General features: G+C 41.2%; 2 protein-coding genes across 3 annotated transcripts in view; both read right to left on the bottom strand.

The window, feature by feature from the left end:
- The window catches only part of ror1 (receptor tyrosine kinase-like orphan receptor 1), a 106524-nt gene extending 101369 nt beyond the window's left edge, over window positions 1-5155 (bottom strand). For both annotated transcript variants that reach the window (XM_026323813.1, XM_026323814.1), the window contains exon 1: window positions 4834-5155. In XM_026323813.1, the coding sequence (XP_026179598.1) occupies window positions 4834-4939 (106 nt within the window). In that variant the 5' untranslated portion in view covers window positions 4940-5155. The remainder of the gene's footprint in view (window positions 1-4833) is intronic.
- A 6044-nt stretch (window positions 5156-11199) lies between these two features.
- Window positions 11200-18820, bottom strand: pgm1 (phosphoglucomutase 1). The gene is made up of 11 exons (XM_026323544.1): window positions 18422-18820; window positions 16678-16840; window positions 16384-16527; window positions 15954-16079; window positions 15605-15795; window positions 14886-15040; window positions 14671-14786; window positions 14441-14576; window positions 13655-13838; window positions 13321-13455; window positions 11200-11928 (listed from the first exon to the last, which is right to left on the bottom strand). The coding sequence occupies exons 1-11, from the start codon at window positions 18665-18667 to the stop codon at window positions 11839-11841; spliced, it is 1686 nt and encodes a 561-aa protein (XP_026179329.1). The 5' UTR covers window positions 18668-18820; the 3' UTR covers window positions 11200-11838.
- Window positions 18821-18960: the final 140 nt, after the last annotated feature.

Below are 18960 nucleotides of genomic sequence, written 5' to 3'. Positions count from 1 at the left end.
AATACCTTGGAGGTAGTGTGGTGTTGTACAAAAGCCTAATTGTAGGTGGACGGATATCTGCCCATCAGCTTGCAATGGGACTTTCAGGGATTAAAAAGATTTACTCTGACACACACAGGATCATTTAAAATGCCATGTTTCACCCTAGTCCATATTAAATGAAATGTAGCATGATCTCCATATATTAAGCTGGGACAAAACATGCCATGGAAGATACGAGCACAGCAATCACTTGATAAAACTACTATGAAGAGTGAGCCCAATGAAACTTGGAGCTCTTAAAGCTAGTACTATTCTATGCAGTCCTCAACAGTGCAATGTCCATATGGGAAACTGATATGCAGCATGTGTGGCTTATTCCATTAGACTCATTAAAGTGTCACTTTGTCATCAGCACACTCTTACACTTACAGCTTGCCTTACCACTGCAGCAAAGGACTCATTGTACTGTGTGTATAAAATACAGCAGAGAACATTTTTTTATGTGGCAGGCGTAATTTGTCTTCCAGACAGCAGTCAAAAGGCATCAGTGTATTGAATAAAAGGTACAGAAAGGTTTTAGAATTTGTACCTGCACATGTACTGTGCAAGTCAATTGATGGAAAATGGCAAATATAATTTTAGTCATTAATGTACCATACATTCTTGACAAAAAAAAAATTTACGTAACCTCGCTGCAGCTTATTTGGTTACTCAGTCCAGACTTTCTCCCTCTGCTAAAATCATTGAAGTGCCACACTGTCAACGCGCTGACTTCACAGCTGTAGCACAAAAACCAGATTTCTGTTCCTTTTCTTTTCTGACCTCCTGTGCAGACGTTAAATTGCAGGAAAAAGGTTTTCATGCTTGGCTACACTTGGTAGTGGCAGAAACTTTATCAAAGGTCTCCAACGAGGACCTGAGTGAACCGTGTTTTGCCTTTGATTAAACGTTGCCTCTCCAAGGAACTCTGACCACTGAAGAACAAACGAGCACCACAGTTTGTGGAAATAAGTGCAGTTTTCTGCCAAAGCTACACAAATACAGGAAACTTACACTTCTTCCCATTCTTCAGAGGCTTTTGCCTGACTTGGCAGAGATGATCGACAAAGAAAGAAAACCTAAATCAGGCTCTCCTTCCAGAATTCCTGTGTCAACCGAGCATTGACGCCATATTATCAGGACATTCCAGCCAGCAACTCAATGGAAAACGATTGTACCATTTACTGGCATCTCACATCATAAGGAAACTTTATGCTGTTTAAATTCTATGATCATCAATGACGTAACCCTGCACAGAACAAAAATCTCCACAAATCACTGAAGATTAAGCTATTCATGATACTTTTTTATCATTGAAAGCAAATCAATCCCTCGCAGTACAATTAACACAATATTATCCAAACAGGTAGGCCTATGGCAACCGTGAACTATACTGAGCCTTGGCAAACACATGTGCTTAATAACAAGTGGGAAGTAGGTAATTGCCAGTGCACAGTGTGGTTTACACACCGATGTTTTAAATCAGTGACATTAAACAGAATCAGAGTGTATGATTTATGGTTATGTGTTGATTAAATTACGGTCTATGACTTTATGCCTATTTCACATGTTCACAATGGAGTCAACCTGCCCCAAAATTAAATTTAAAAAAAAAAAAAAAAAAAAAAAAAAAAAAGGGTCCCCTACTCCCAGAAAAAGGCTGTACATCTGTTTCACACATACAGTTCCTGCCACATTGTTCTCTGTCTGCCAAAAGCTTTTAGGGATGCACACCACTTGATGCTCGAGTTAGTGTAGCGTGCACTGTACAAAGGGAGAGAAACACATCAAAGTCATATATCTGAAATACACGTAGTGTCAGACAATGCAGAACCCCACATTTCCCAGCACATCTGGAGAAAACATTGACAAACTGATTACAGTCACACAGACGAAATTACTGCAATATCACAATGATGAAATGTGCAGAGCAAACTAGAAAGCACTTAGGGAGTGGCATATTTGCACACAAATTTAAAAAGGATTCATAAAGAACATCCTGCCATAAACTTTGACGTCTCTTTCACCTCCTTGTGAAATGCTCCCTTAATACACGTGTAAGAAAACACCAGAAGACATACAACAGTACAGAGACATCTCAGTAGCAGGGAGAGCAGGACAAGCTTCTACACACTCAGCCTGTAGGACGGAGGATTTTTTCCAGGCCTGAAGTGCCTTTAGTGTCAACAGTGTGTCCTGAAGAAAACTGTACTGGGCCAGTTGCACCAAAATGATTTATAGCGTTCCTGAGTGTTATTAAAAGACTTAGTGCAAATCTAAACAGATTTCACGTAGTTGCTGCCCTGCAGAGGACCTTTTATGTTCAGAGGTGAACGTCCCACATTTAGAAACATTTACAGTTTATGTAACTAGAAAACACTGTCGTCAATTTATTTTTATGAACATGTCACAGATTATTACTTAAAGCTAAAGTGCAGATGCTGATAGACTGAATGACAGCGACTACTTTAAAAAACATCCTGCACCCAACTCATGCTTGCATGACAGGCACATTTACATGCACTGTGGTAATCTTTCAGCATAAATCTGATTTCCACACCACAAAATCTGGGTTATATTTCAGGTTAACTGAATAAGTCCAATTGGCTCAGCTAGATTCCTGCTGGAAAAAAGAAAAGAGGCTGTTTAAACCTTTGAATGTTTCTTTTTATTTTATTTTTCAATTATGCAAAAACGCATGGGAAAGATCACCAGAGGAGGGCCGTTGTGATTTGCAAGTGAAGTAATGATTATGAGAATAAAAATCTCATTATCAGTTCTACACGATTCCATCTTTGTTTAGATTAGCACCTAGAAGACTGATAGCGGTTCATAAACTGTTTTTGGCAGGGGGAGGGAAAAAAAGGGTTAACGAAAGTCTATGTAAACTCAGTTTTTAGACTCATCAGTGAAAAAGAAGTCCAAATCCATTTCACAATCCCCTGCCTTGACCCAATCACTCAGATTAATCATAATTTTGTGAGCACACGAAGGTAAAGAGGCTTAATTGGATTTTAAAGACTTTTGAGGAGAGTGTGTGATTTGGGCTAGATTTTGTGAGCCAACCCTTTTGTAATTATAAGCAGCTGGGAGTAAATACAATTCCTTCAAATACATAAATGGATGGTTTATCAAGACTGCCATGCAAAAAAAAAAAAAAAAAAACCAACAAAAAAACAATGTCCTTGCTTTGACCAGGGGGATGTTCCTAGAAGTGCTGGCATTTCAACCACAGTGACAGTTCAGCGACCTCTGCCTGGAAAGTCACAGACTGACCAGTAAACCAGACGGCAGCAAATAAAGACAGACGGCCACGCCTTCCGGGTTCTTCCTTGTCTGCTCACTTGCTTCCACAATACAGCCAAATTATATCCACTGGTCACTGATCACAGGTGGCTGGGTTCTTATCTTCACACGTGATTACAGCTGAAGCCCACTGCTGTTCCTCTCTGACCATTCCTATTACAGTGAGCCAGAAGAGAGATAAGACTCGCAGGATTTGCATCTATGCTTATATCCCAGAACTGCTGCACTGGTGGTGAACAGCAGATAAGGCATGTGGACATATTGGACTAACAAAGCATCACCTTCTTGTATGCAACTGTCAGGCTACATTGAAGCTACATCTGTATGGATGTACAGAATAAATCAGTATCAGAATCATCATAAAGAGAAGCAGAGAGTGAAGTTTTTCTGTAGCAGTGGGAGGGAGTGCAAAGCAAATCATCTTTTTGTCAGTAACTAGCAAACTGATTTTAAGTTTTTGTCTCTAAACTGTGCAACTAAGGCGAAAAAAGTCATTTCCACTTGTCTAATACTAGAAAGGAAGGAGCTGCTGGAGGCGAAGTACAGCTCCACTTCCAATCATGACACTTAGTGAACTCATCCAGTGAAGTAATGCAGATTCCTTACTCATTCCTCACTGCATCAGAGCAAGAAAGAGTCAAAAAAAAAAAAAAACAGAACATGAGAGGAAAGAGATGGCAATCCAAAAAAAAAAAAAAACCTCCTGCAGATAATTGATCACTACCCATTTGAGAGGAGAGGATCACTGCACTGCTGAGCCAGAGGACAAAAAAGAAAATGCTTTCCACAAGTGGCTTCACAATGAATTCAAAGTGAATTTAATCACACTTATATTAGTCAACCAGAAGCCGCTCACATACACCAGCAGGCCGCTCTTTGTTTAAGATGTGGAAGCCACACACTCAGGAACAGTACAAGCCAGTGGAAACTGTTTAGAACTACAACCTCACATTCAACCAACATGCACAGACAAACTGAGGATTCATTTTAATGTTGGTTTTGTAAAAGACAATTCAGACTGTAGCATATTTCCTACAGGCCAGGCCTACGTGTTAAATAGCAGACCTGTTCAGTAAGACTTTACGTTGCCCTTATCTTTAAATTGCCCTGAATGATAGGGGGCACAATAGGATGGCTATTAGTTAAGAGCCCCCCTGCTGCCTGCCACTGGAGCCAAATCCCTACCCGTGCAGAGGCTGCAGAATGACAATAGGACGATAATCTAAAAAAAACCAAAGATCATTTGCATGAGAGGAGTCTGACTGATGGTAAACAGGCCTGCTTTCAATGAATAAAACAGCTGCTTGACAACATTCATTAGATGATTCCAAGGGCGAAAAACAGAGTAGTCTCAAAAACACGCTGCCCTATAGGAACATGGTGATGGATGACTTTTAAAGAAGTCCACACCATTGAATTGACGCATGTCGCGAAGAAGCGCAATGTGAGTAGAGACTACAGAAAGGTGGCTCACGGGAATGAAAAGGAGGAAAAGTCCAAACTCACCAAACGCGCTCAGGTCCAGGACACTTTGGAGGAGCAGGGTGATCCAGAGAGCGCAGCCTGGACATCTCCAGAGACGCTGGCACGGCGCTGCCCGAGTTGGATACATTCCTCCGGCTCTGTGTTACACCTTCGCCCGCTTTTCACATCCACTACACTCACAATTTAATTTCGAGCTCCTCCAAAAAATAATTTTTAAAAAATCCTAAGGCTGAAGACGCAGTGCCTTGATAACTTGTGCGCTGTTTCCGCCAGCTTTTCACAGCGCACCAAAACTCTCCGTGAAAAAAAAATGTGAGTGTGGAACAAAGTTGCCTCCTTCTCTCCTGCTTTCTGTCTCTTCCCTCTTCGCTGAAGCTCAGCTCACTTTCCACCCTCTCCACGAACTGAGCGCAGTCCTTCCTACAAACTTACTGAGCAGACGTGACCACATGGCTCTGATTAGCCACGTGTCGCCACCAAGTGTCGGCTACAGGAACTTTCAAATGGCAACCTAAGTAGCAGAACAGAAAATGTGCAGATCCACACCCGAAAAGCCCTTTTGGAGCAACTACAACGTTTTTTTCCCCCCACAGCTTCAGAAAGCTACTAAATGGATCTTGTGGCATGGTTACTGGTCAAGAATGAACTTTCCATTTCAGTTTTTGAGCCTACGTGGAGAAGTCCTGAGAAAAATGTATAATTCCAACTGGGCAAAATTGAATTTGCTGATAGAATCAACAACTATTATATGTCAGTGAGAGTGTGTTGACGATTACTGTTTCCAAGGTCAAGAATTAACTTTCCAAAAGTACAATTAGATGATAACTGGATTTCCTTGAGGTTCTTGAATAAATTTTACTTCTCAACTAAGAGGCTTCTTCAGTTCTAACTGCCCCTGGTCTAAGGCACTTACTTTATGGAGTCCAGGCCAGTAAGGTCACATGTTCCCAGTCTTCATTTGTGTCATTAGGGTCTTGTGAGTCAAGGTGTGAATGGTCCTCGTATTGCCTGAATCATAAATCCCTGTCTCTGTTTAGTGGTTGTTACAGTTTGATCCAGGTGGATTCTTTCACTCATCTTTTAAACTATGGGTCTGAGAAAAAAACCGATCAGCTGATTTGCTGGTGCATGGCACAACACACCAGAGCCAAATCCTCAGGACAGGACTCAGCAGTCCACTTTCATCTGAAGGACAAGAGACTCTCCTTTGAAAACAGCAATGTACACATTTTGGTCAAAGAAGACTGATGGGCTGAGTAAAGGACTTCATATATAAACTAGCAAACTCAGGGGGGAGGGCAGAGGATGCAACTGCCCCCCTTGGTGCTCCTGGAGAGAAAAAATCCCCCAAATGTGCCCACTAAGGAGTCCCCAGGGTAGAGCCCCTGGAGATCAGAATCTCTGCATTATCTGATAATGATCCTCTTGGTGCTGATTACACGATCACATGTGGTGGTGCGGTGACTGCAAGTAGATTAAACTTGATATTATAAATAGATAAATTAGCCAAATGAAATCCACATCCAACTGGGTGAACTTCATTTGAGTTCCAGTTTCATTCCAATTCATGCATTACAGAGACACATGAATGGAGGATAGAGGAAGCGTAAAGAAACATGAACGATCTCTGGTGTGGCCTGCAGAAACACACACACACACACACACACACATACACACACACACACACACACACACACACACACGCACACACCTTTACACAATTATTAATTCCAGAGCCTTACAGTATTATTAACCCATCTCACCCTCTCCAATATAACACTGCACCTTGTTTCATTTACTCTACTCACGTCTGGCTTTTGACACATACTTTGTCTCTGAACACAAAGAGCACTTTGAAAGACCAAAACCAGCTTTTCTGGGGCAGGAAAAGAATGGTAGCAATTTAGCATCTCCGGTTCTCCCATACTGTGACCTACCCCTGCTCAATAGAGGGAAATATCTTCCTCTCGTTGGTATGTATACATAACTGTTGCAGAAAGCAGAAAAAGCATGTATGCATAATGCTTCACATTGGATTAGTGAAGATCTGTAAGGGGTTCTCGTTGTCTGGGTCAGTCTGATATTCCGGCTCCACGTCAGGGCCAGGCATCCAGCACAGGGTCCGTTGCTATCTCCCAAGCACGGCTAATCAAAATCTTTGCTTCCTTCCGTCCACACACACTCTGGAGAGATACTGCTAACCAGTCTGGAGATAACATGGCTCAAACATCCTGTGAACCTTGAGATAGAATGAGGGCGTGTCTGAATCTGGCTGAAATAAAAGCTGAGGTTTTCCAAATTTTGTTAAGTGGTTTTTAGTGTTGAATTACTGTAACACTCTACGTTGTAAGTCAACACATCTTTACAGTGGTCCACTGCTACTTGAGAATATGGTGATTATGAGGGTTGAGGGATATAAAGCAACAGTCTGCAGTAAGTGTCAAAACCTCTGATGAAAACCAGGACAGTGGTCAATTCAAGCAGTTCTACATGTAAAAAAGACTGAAGTCCCTTTGTTAACAGTGATTGAGTGTCCAGTCTCACTTTAATAGGTTGGACATAATAATTCATTCATACCTAATGTTGTGATTTTGAAAAATTGGGAGTTTTAGGAATAGAATTCTTGATTTAATTGAATTGTATGCGACATGAGTCTAACATCTAAGTGTACACTTTCAAATCTAACTTAAAACTGTTGTCGGCAGCTACAGTGACTTCAATTGGTTCAAGTGCACATTTGTGCTGGATAAAAGCCTCTTTTGGGCCACAGAAAGAAATGGTGTGTTCTGTAGATATGTGCAGATGAATCATTTCACATAACATTTTAATTAACAGAACAAAGGGCCTTTGTGTTCCAGGGATATAATACACAAAGCAAATTCAAGCAAAATGCCCCTAACTAACTGTCAAACCAAAAGAAACTGGGCATGACTAATTATAGTTTATAGAAACATGTGAGGTGATGTACCTCATACACTAACTGAGGCACCAGTTTTAAATGTGCTGTTAAAGCAGCTAAATGAATTGAAGCTAAGCTGTGTTCATGGGGTTTGCTTCGTACTAAAGCCTCAAAAGAGTGGAAAGGGTAGCAAGATATTTTTCCTCCCCGATGGAGTGTATATTAACATAATTTTGCCAAAAGTAGGATATGATTATTAAAATTGCAGCCATGCATGGGGAAAGTCATCTAACCTTCATAATGGAGTGGATTAGGCTTCTGAAGGCCTCTTTGAAGAGAGATCCCTCAGGCTTTCTTCACCGACCACAGCCCATGGACAGGGAGGCTCTTTGTTACTAAGTTGGCAATAGTGTCTCAGTCAATAAAAGAGAATGAAAGGATAAGGGTGATGATGGCCTTTAAAATGTTTAATCTGCCACATTTTTTTATGTATTTTTAGGCTTCTTGAAAACTTTATCTCTGTGCCTTTTCCTATGAAACATCTGAGGACTGATAACTGCTGCTTCAATCTGACTTTTCTTGCATTCCTCTGAAAATGTGCCAGTACTTTGCACATTCTTCAATCAATGGATACTACGTCAAGACAGCTTCTATCCCAGTTTATACATCAATAAATGGCTGAAGGCCAACAATGGTCTGACTGCACTGACTGCATCTCTGTGCATTTAAAGAAAGACATTTCATGTGTTAAAGATACAGTAGTGAATTTATTCACTGATGACATAACGTATTTTCCCATTCCTCCCAGGTGGCTAAATAATTGCTTGGAACTGAACAAACTCCAAAATGTTTTGATTTGACTGTCTTCTCTATTTTCCTTTTTTTGTATCTGATTTTAGGAGTGAACATAAACTGGGTGGTGAGAGATCTGTTTCTTTGTGGATTACATTGTTGTTAGTTAAGATAAAGATTAAATCTACTTAAAGTGGACAAAACACATTGCAATGTTTCCTGCTTACAGTATACCATAAATGTCGAGAATGGTACATTCTCCAGAGGATTAAGATTCCTGGTCTATTTGTGTTGTCATTGACTGAGAGCCAGTCGAAGAATGTATGAATGGTCTGTGGACACAGTCCAGAATTTTTTCCATGCTGGGTTTAACTGCATAGTCAGAAATGAAGATTTTTTTATGGCCTCACATATCATCCCTGTACGCTTCAGTCCCACACCCGGAAAACTGAGAGCATAAAGCTGGTGATGACTCATGTGCTGCCTCTATATCTATTAACAGAAGTTTTTTTGTGATTGTCTGAGACTTCATTAACCTCACACACTCTGCCAAAGCTTGTTCAGATACAGCAGACAAGCGAGAAGTGACATCTTGTTTTAACAAGACAGGCCAGATTAGATTAGACAGTTTCTTTAGTCAGAGCTGGACACACATACACATGGTGCACATTCACTGAAGTCAGTACTGAGGGTTTTTTGCAAAGTTCTCTATCAAGGCTGGTTTACCAAATGGCCAAAACAGCAACCTCCCCCCAAAAACTCCACTAGTCAAACCTCAATTTACTAACTACTGATTTCATTTGAACTGAATTACTTGTAGCTTGTTTGGGTTTGTAAAAATATGAACCAAAGAAGAACAATGTCCACCTGATATGGCCTTCAGGTGGGTCCTGCATTAAGAGGTTTCAAGAGAACCCTAGGGTACATGAAGAAATAGGTTAAAGATCTTCATTATTTCAGAACACACTGATCCTTACACACCACATATTCTAAAATAAATGTATGTTTAATTAGATTAACTCTCACCAAACCTGCAACCATATAATATACCAGTGCAGTAACAGGCTATTTCGACCATGACAACCATTAGAACAATGTTGTAATCCTGTTGACACAGCTCACTAACAGTATCCTGAAGACTGGACAGTTTAAACACAATCTGATTATTAAAGTTCTCAGGTAATCACATTACATGAGAGAACTAGTCAGGTGCTGTGGAGGCTCTAATACCATCTCACATGACAGAGAATACATGCATGGGTAAACAGACAGAACCTCACGAACCAGCCTGATTGCACAGTGCACAGCCAAAGCCTGTTTTCTGTAGTCCTTATTTGGGGACCGGGAGAATGATGTCTTTGTGTGTCACGCTGTTCTCTTCTTGCAGGAGAGCAATGAACAGGCCACTCTAAAAACACACAGCTCAACACCAGCTCCAGAGAAGCCATTTGGACATCTAATAGCTGTGGACTACGCCAGCTTAATGTAAGCCTTGTTGTGATTACCTGTTGTAATGACAGCCAATCCAAACACAGCCTGTAAGTCATTACTAGCAGAATAAGAGGAACACATTTTACACTGCACTGTGTGTGACAGAGGTCTGAACAATGCGGCATAAAAAGGTTCTAGTTATTTGTCTCTTTAAAGGCTGCATGGCAAAAGGCCTTATCAGACCTATCTGTAATCTGAAATTAAATACAGATAAAGCACTGGACAAATCTACTTAAATAATGCTCTTGGTAAAAAGTAAACAATGCCACTTGAAATGTGTCTCAAAGCTTTTATCAGTAAAATCAGGAAATGTTAAATAGCAGTGAAACCTTTTAGATATCTGTGAGAAAACTGTCTGGCCAATGTGGAACCTTTAACAGACTGAATGATGCATGAAATAAACTGTTGGAAACTGTAACATCTGTGATCGAAGTTATTTTTCTCTTTTTTTTGTTCACATAGAAACATGAAACATGCACCTGATTTTCCACCCTCACTACTATTAACAAAATTGTAGCCAATTTATATCCAGACATGAGAGTTGGGTGAGGAAAAAGTTGACACCGATCCAGCACCTGTAGAGCCTCAAACAATTCAGGCTGTTTCAAACATCATTCACTCATTCCCCTTGTGAAAATCCCCTTTCAAACCCTTTCCAAATAATCTAAATCTGCTTCAGCTCTCGTCAGTTTCTTTTTAGATAAAAACCTGTGGGATAACCTGATCTCCTGACAGCTTCAGTCGTTAATCACAGCTACAGTGACCATCTCATTACACAAGACAACTTGCGAGGGAGTGAGATAATTCATCAGCCTTGCTGCTTGCCTAGAGCCATGTTTTTGGAGAGGCACTGATTTTTCACAAAGTACTTCATTCTCCTGGAAGCTTGTCCCACACTTTGGCTCGCTCACTGCTGCAGAACAGGATCTTTGCATTTATCTAATAGAATTTTCTGGCTGAAAAGGAGCTATCTTTAACACCTCACCACAGACGCGTTTTTTTTTTTTTCTAAAACTGGGTCTGCTAAGGCAATTACAGCTGGCCCCAACACTTAGTTAAGCACCAGCTGTTTTAGTGAAGGAAAGGTATAAATACTATGAGTATTGTCTATGTGACAGACACCTGAATGTTAATTAAATGCATCAAATGTGCAACAATAAAAAAAAAAAAAAAAAAAAGGAAATGTATTTAAGGCATGACAAAGGTACTTTCTGTAAGGTTTTATTAATGGTGAATTTGTTAGTTCTTGAGGGTTTAGTTGTGGTTCAGGGTTCAGGTTGAGTGATTCTGGAGAACAGACGGAGGATTGAGGTTGCCCCGAATTGCTGATTTATACGCAGTACGGAAATTTCTGCATTTGGACAGTAACACAGTTGACCAGAAATTACATGAGGCACACATTTACATTTTCAGTCCAATGTTGAGACTTTCAATTTTGCTTTTCTTAAACTGAATTATGCTACTGCTGTGTTCACTTGTCTCTAATGCTTAAGTATTTTTCTGTATTTGTATGAACATGTGACAATGTCTTTTTGCCTGACTCATCACTTGAGAATTGCCATAATAAATGATCTAAGCCCTCTGGCAGATTTTTCCAGTGTTTTAAGAAAGCAGCATTTTAACACTCAAACTCAACAAGAGGATGACAACAGATATGTTTCAATGTGAGACACCTCATGTATTTTCTGGCATTCATTGTGCATTTTGAATTTCAGTTTTTCATCCAGCTCTGTTTTAAGAGGGCCTGGAACTGAAGCCAAAACAGCATTCAAGGGCAGCTTCACCCCCGAGAGAGCAAAGGTATCCTGTTGCCGAGAGTGAGTGAAGGCAGCGTGGCAGAGGATTCATGTGATCACAGTGGGGGCGGTGCGTCCAGTCTTCTCACGGAGCTGAGAGACCTTCAGGGCGATATCTACCAGGGGAGCCAGCATCACCTGGACAGCCAGATGAGAACAGAGGCAGGGGAAGGTACTGGATCAGTAAGTGAAAGCATCATCCTGTCCACACACACATGTATCTTTTTCTAGCCATGCATTCCCTGCAGGTTACAGCAACTATTTAACGTACAGTAGTGACAGAATATTTACTTTGACCAAAGGTACAAATGTCTTTTAAAGTGAAAAAAAAAGTTTTACCAGTCACATAACAAGGATCAAGGTATCAATATTACTGAAGCATTGGAAAGTAAGAAAATCTTACTTGACTCATATTTTGAGAAAGATTTGTTTTTTCTTGTAATCAATTTAGTATCACTATTATTATTCTAATGATTCCTTAATTAATCCAATAACTTCTTACCATAATATGAATCTTCAACTATAACTTAAGAAGTGACTCTTTGGTCTATTGGTCTTTTTAAGCAAACACTTTTGCTTCTTTTCTGTGATACATAATTTAATAGTTTCAGTTTAGTTACTATATTGCTGGTTGCAGGTCCAGTAAGTATTAATCAACTTAAACCAACTGTGTGGGCTGTAGAGTCATTTTAATATAGTATTACTAATACTTAGTAATATTCAGAAAACAACTTATTTGGGCTGAAATGTGAAATGTTTGTTGTGAAGCGCTCCCTCTTCTTCACTACGCCTGCTTTTGTCTAAATGTGACCTTCTGGATGTGTAAATCAAACTAATCCAAAGCCAGCCAACTGAACCATTAACCTGCTAGCCATTTATCTGTCAAGTTAACATTCCCGAGCAATATGTTTCTGCTTATCTGTTCATTCATGCTGTGTAAGCACTGAAGAGGATAAAGAATTTGAGTAGAACTTTTATTCACTTTTTTTGGTCTTGTCTCACTTTCTTGTTCTACATCAGGCCCCTGTCTACACCAGTCAACACGACTTTATGAAGTGTCTAGTTGGAACACGCTTTATTTTTCCCTTGTGCTAAGTTTCCCACTTTTCATGCTGGCTCTGATAAGCTGCAATATCTCAGGATTTGGCCAAACATCTCCCTTATCTCCCAAGCTGAGTACAAGATCTGGAACTCATTTTTGGAGGGCTCCACCCAGTGCACACTGGCTGTCCTGCAGCTCATTCCAGCCTGCCTGAAGTGTTTGTGGCCTCAAAGCTCTATTAGGTTTTGACAATGGCAACAACATAGTAAGCTGACCTTAAGATTGGTGGCAGGGTGGCAAACTCTTTATATCCCCAGCCCTTCTTTTCTGTGATTTTTTTTTTTTTTTTTCCACACAGAAATGTATTCATAAGGAAAGAAAACCTTGTTCTGGGCCCATGCATGTTTATATTCCTATCTGATGACTTCATTGTCTAGTGCGGTTCTCAGTGGAGCTAACTAGCTGGAATACATCCTTATCGTCCTGACCTGTGGGTCCTGGTAAATCTTCTGGGGGTCCTTCTCATAGCTGTCTATGTAGAGCCTGATGGTTGCTCCCGCACTGCCTGTACCACTGAGACGGAAAATAATCCTAGAACCATCAGCGAAGATGATCCTGAGACCCTAGGAGAGTGAGAGGAAGACAGAGGAAATATAGGTGATAAATAAAAACGTGCAGGAACTAGAAAATATGTGGAGCTGAACTGTATGAGTTGCAGTAAGTCATGCTATTGTCTGACTAATGGACTATGTCTGTTAATGGATGGAAACCTGAAGGAGTGCAGCATCAAATTTTAACGAGCTCTGCCTTGCAGCCTCTCACCTGGTTTTTGGACACACTTCCGTCTACAGGGTCTGTGTAGGCAAAGTTGTCAGCAACAGCCACCTCATAGGTCTTATCACCGGATGAGAATTTCTTCCCTATGAAGGATGGGTCGAACATTGCTGTTTCCAGGTCCTTGATCATCTTGTTGGCAGCATCTGAATCGACTTCCTCATAGTCATACCTATATTGAAAAGTTGAATTAAGTAGATGAAAGATGGAAAGTTTGCAAAGTTTTTTATTTTTTGTTAATAACTTTATTCTGAAGGGATAAGCGTGAGTGTTGACTACTTAGATTTATTTTATTATTTTCTTGAACTAATAAAACTATCTAATGAAAAACATCTTAAAGACAGACAGCTACCCTACACCTAAAACCTATGCAACCTAATTCAGCAGTGCTGTAATAAATCCTCCCTTAGTTTGTAGTACTGTTAAACTGTACTGCATTTATAGATAGGTGTTGCTGTTATTTACCCTACTTCCTTTGATATAAATGGAGTAGACAAAGTCATACAAACATTTCAGTGTAATGCAGTACAGTTCCAGAGCATCACAAACCTACCAACCAAAAGACCTGGAGACTTGGGGTTGAACATGCTGCAGTTCTCTTATTGCCACTAGAGGATGCCAGAGTTTCATCTGAGCAACCAACAACAACATCCCAGTAGGTGTTCTTACTGAGGTATGGGACAATTATTAAAACACACCATAACCTCTGGCAACCACTAATACTCCTCTTCTGGCACTCATTTCAGAAAAGGTTCTATATGGATCAGTACTGACCTGGTAAAGAAGTTCCTGCCATATTTTTGCCAGTGATCTTTCATGATTTCTTCCACACTTTGTTTCCTGGTAGCTAAGATTGACAACCATGCCAGCACTGCCCATAGGCCGTCCTTCTCCCGGATATGATCAGAGCCTAGGAGGTCGGCAGAGGAAGAGGAGTGGTGATGAGTGGGCAAATAAGCGACTGGTACTGCTTTCTCTTACTGTATCTGGGTACATTCACACACCAGTGCCGAAACTCTCCTCTCCACATAGTGAGAGTTTTCCAGCATCCATCAGATTCCCAAAGAACTTCCACCCAGTCGGAGTCTCGTACAGATGCATCTGCAGAGCTTTGGCCACGCTGGAACAGAATGACACATAAAAAATAAATCAATCCCATCCCCTATATGATGGGACATGCTTTTCCAAAACTTTAGATTAACTGTTGTGTGGTTTTCACTTGTCCAGGGCTCCGCTAGTGGGCATACTGCGAGCCAGTCCTTTGACACCAGTTTTCTGGAAGTAAGGGATGCTGGTAATGTTGGCAGCGATGACAGCCACTGAGTCTGAAGGGTTCACGAAGAAGCCGTGTTTACCCAGCACCATGTTGCGGTCCTGAAGAGGAGGCAAAAGTGGGACAGTTGAGTAAAACACTAAAAAGAGGATAGAGGATCCACAGCTCAGTTCTTATTTGAGATGAGAATTTTAGCAGTTTAGGAATCCCAACAGATAATGATCTATATATGAAATGTTTTCTATTTCAAACACAAAACAATGTAAAAATATTACATCTCCTTTTCATTTAAAAATGAATTTTAAAAGAACATAAGAATTACAGATTTAACGATTTCAGCATATTTCTTGCCCTATTACTGTTATATATTAAAATTTGGCCTATTTTCATGGGGTCAAGGGGAAAGTTAGAGAGAAACATGCAACTATAAGATTTCATTGTTCTCAGCCCAGGACCCAGATTTATTATTTTGGTCCCCAACTGTGACCAATAAAAAACAAAATGTATAAGTAAAAACTTAATAGACCAGAGATTATTCAATTCCTTTTATGTGTGCTGACATCACAGATTCAAATTCTGTTCAAGAAATTTACAATGTGCTCTCACCTCTCCACAGTACATTGTCTGATTTAATAGACTTTTCCCTTAGAGAAAACTTGACTTACGCCATCTCCATCAAAGGCGGCTCCAAAGTCATACTCTCCTCCTTTCATGGTTTTGACCAGGTCAGCTGCATAGGTCAAGTTGGGGTCAGGGTGGTGGCCCCCAAAGTCCTCCTGGGGGACACAGCTGACTGCTGAATTAGCAGGAGAACCCAGCTCTTCACAGACAATCTTCTTCACATAAGGACCAACCACTAGAGGGAGACAGTGTGTCATTAAAAGTGGCAATTCTGTTGCTAGAAATATATAGAAAATGACAGTGAATGCTTTAAATATACAGAGCTGCATACAAAGCTGTTTTTTTCCTATATGTAGCAAATATCTCCTGATGCCAGTTTATTCAGACTCATACCTCCATGCATAGCATCCAGACGGACATTAATGTGATTGGCTCCCGACAGAAGCTCCTTCAGTGCAGCAAAGTCAAAGATGCCTCTTAGCATCTCAGCATAGGCCTCCACTGAGTCCACAATCTCCACTGAGAGAAATAAAGAGGAAACAATTAGCCTGAGATGTCAAGACTTTAGGGAGCAAATTAATTTAGATCACACACTGGTCTTGACAAGTCAACAGTATTCCCTTAATATTTCAGAGGAGCAGATCTTGTTTAGGATAAGCAGAGAAGCTGTCTGTCATTAAGTCAGAGTGAATTTTCCACCACAGTGCAGGTTACTGGTATTCATTTTCAAACTTTTTTTTAAAAATTAATGTAAAAACTGTTAAAACATAAACTGTTTCTACTTTAACTGAGGGCAGGACTCCAAGTCTTCATGCCACTGCACCTGTGAAGGGCTTGAAAGTGTCCACTTCAAAGGTCTGCTTGCCAATCTTGGACAGATCCACTTTCAGCTCGGGGCAGATGTGATACTCCTGCAGGCCTTTACTGATTTCAAATATTTTGTTTGTTATGCCCTCTGGAGCAGGTCCTAGGGAGGAAGTAGAAGGCAGAGATAGCGGTTATTGATAATAAGCAAACACTGTCGCAACATCCACATGGTGTGCAACAATGTTCTTAAAATGACTCTAGACACATTTGTTTCACTGCAAACTCTGGACACAATGTAATCACCACTCACCTCCACTGGAGATGTTATACTTAATGCCGAAATCTCCATTGGGGCCACCTGGGTTGTGACTGGCTGTGAGGATGATGCCACCAACAGCCTTTATCTTGCGGATCACACAGGAGACTGCAGGGGTAGACATGATGCCATTCTGACCAATCACCAGATGATTGATCTGCAGACAGGAACATATGCACAGTTCAATGCAAACATAACAGGCAGACAAAAGGAGAGATGAACCACAGCTCAGCAACATTTGGAAATACATGGAGAGGCAGAAGATCGATTTTTTCTGTTCATGGTTTCATTTTTGAAAGTATCTTCCTTTTACTTTCAGTGCCAAAAACCTTCACACAGTGCTTAGACAGAAACCACACAATAGTCTTTCACATAACTGCTGCAAAAGAGGCTGCATCATTATATATTTTCATGTCATTATCTCAGCCAGAAGTGTGTGTGTTTAAATGTATAATGATTTACTTTGGGTAAACAACACTGCCTATGTGCAATGATGCAGTATCCTGTTGCTTCACTGTTTCCTTACATCAGCCACTTGTGTAGAAAATACAAAATATATGAAAACATCTTTGTGCAACTTCGAGGTGCTGGCACCCACAGTTACCACTGGTTGTTTTCTGAGAAGGTTACAGAAAATGTCCTTTCCAAACAGGATGAGGATCTGACTTCATGCAAGGATCTGTTGAGTTGTACACTGGGGATGAATGCACTTGGTGCTTTGATACCTAAATGTGTCATATAAAACGCTGTTCACTTTGACCGTGCAGATCCCAGATATGCTACAGGCATATGCAGGACAACGTGACCAGCTGCACGTTGCTCACCAGGCCCCCTGCCCGTCTAAAATCGTTTCAGCACCAGCAGAGAGCAGACAGTCTGTGACATCCCACTAAGAAACAGCAAACCTATTTGTGGGACTGTGCGCAGCCCCGACCCGAGTCTGGTTCAAAACCTACAAGGAAAAAATAAATAAATAAAAGGTGTGAATGGACTAAGCTAAAAAGAAGTCTGTATGGAAATGTCAAAGGTCATCCCTTCATATGCAAGTGACCTTCGTGCACTTTATCCCAAAGATCACAGCGGTCGGGCTAAGGCTGTGCAGGGTGACGGCTCCTATCATTTTAACGCGGTGCACTGATTTCTCTGGACCTTTTGCGAATCGATGAATCATTTTTTCCTCCACAAACAGGTTCGATAAGTAACGTATTGTTACTGCAGGGTTAGGGGAAGGCAGGTGTTTGTCATCCCGGGCGTGTATTCGCTATAACGTGAAAACAGGAGCTTGTTCGAGCATGTTAACGTTAATTAGCTCCGGGAAGGTCAGCACGGTAATCATTGTCTATCAGCGCATTAGTTCACTCATTAGCTTAGACTGCTTAAGGCTGGCTCGGGTCTTTTGAATGCACAGCAAAACCTTCACTGTCATCCACACGTTATCAATCAATGACTGATTACAAACAGGCAAAATATCGTATTGCTGCCCTCAACTAGAAGTAAGTAACTCGACCTCCTTTGGTAGCGAAGGAAGCAGCCACAGCAGCCCACAGAAAACCCCGGACAACACAGAAAAAGCAAAGGAAATAGTGAAGATCAACGCTAAACGTGATAAACCTTGACAGCTAGCTCGGTGTGACCCTGTTAGCGGACATGCTACGAGTCCGTAGGGGCTGTTGGTGTTTGGTTAGCTAGCTTGGCTAACGTTAGCTTTACAGCATTTGTTTCTCCAGATGTTACTGACCCCGTTGGCAGCTGCAATCTGGACGATCAGCTGAATCGCGTCTTTCATGAAAAACCTCCCGTCTCCTCCCACCACCAGGGTGGCCGCCTGGCGCTCGGCGGGCTCGACCACAGAGATAATGCTCTGGATGAAGTTTTCCGCATAGTGCTGGTTCTGCTGAAACACCGTCACCCTCTTCCTAAGGCCGCTCGTCCCGGGCTTCTGGTCCGTGTACGGCTTGGTCTTCACCGTGGTTATTTTCACCATTTTTGACCCCGAGTGAGCACCTATGCCAGTCCCCCCCGTGTAATCCGCAGTCTGGTCCGGTGATGAGGAGGCGACAGCAGTGGCCCGACCAGACACACGTACACACCGAGCGGACAACTCCCCCTTATAGACCCGCCTTCTCCGTTTAAAGGCCAAGTAAAGAGCATGGAGGATTTCTACACACAGGAGGGCCTGGGGCAGGATTGTTAATAAATTCACTTTTAACTGTTCTTGGCCATTGTACACAGACACTCAAAATAATTGAACACATAGCAATTTTGCAGTATGGTGAT

Source organism: Mastacembelus armatus, chromosome 4 (assembly GCF_900324485.2).
Source record: "Mastacembelus armatus chromosome 4, fMasArm1.2, whole genome shotgun sequence".
Taxonomy (NCBI): domain Eukaryota; kingdom Metazoa; phylum Chordata; class Actinopteri; order Synbranchiformes; family Mastacembelidae; genus Mastacembelus; species Mastacembelus armatus.
The sequence above is the reverse complement of the archived record's forward strand: the minus strand, read 5'-3'. Positions and strand labels throughout refer to the sequence as shown.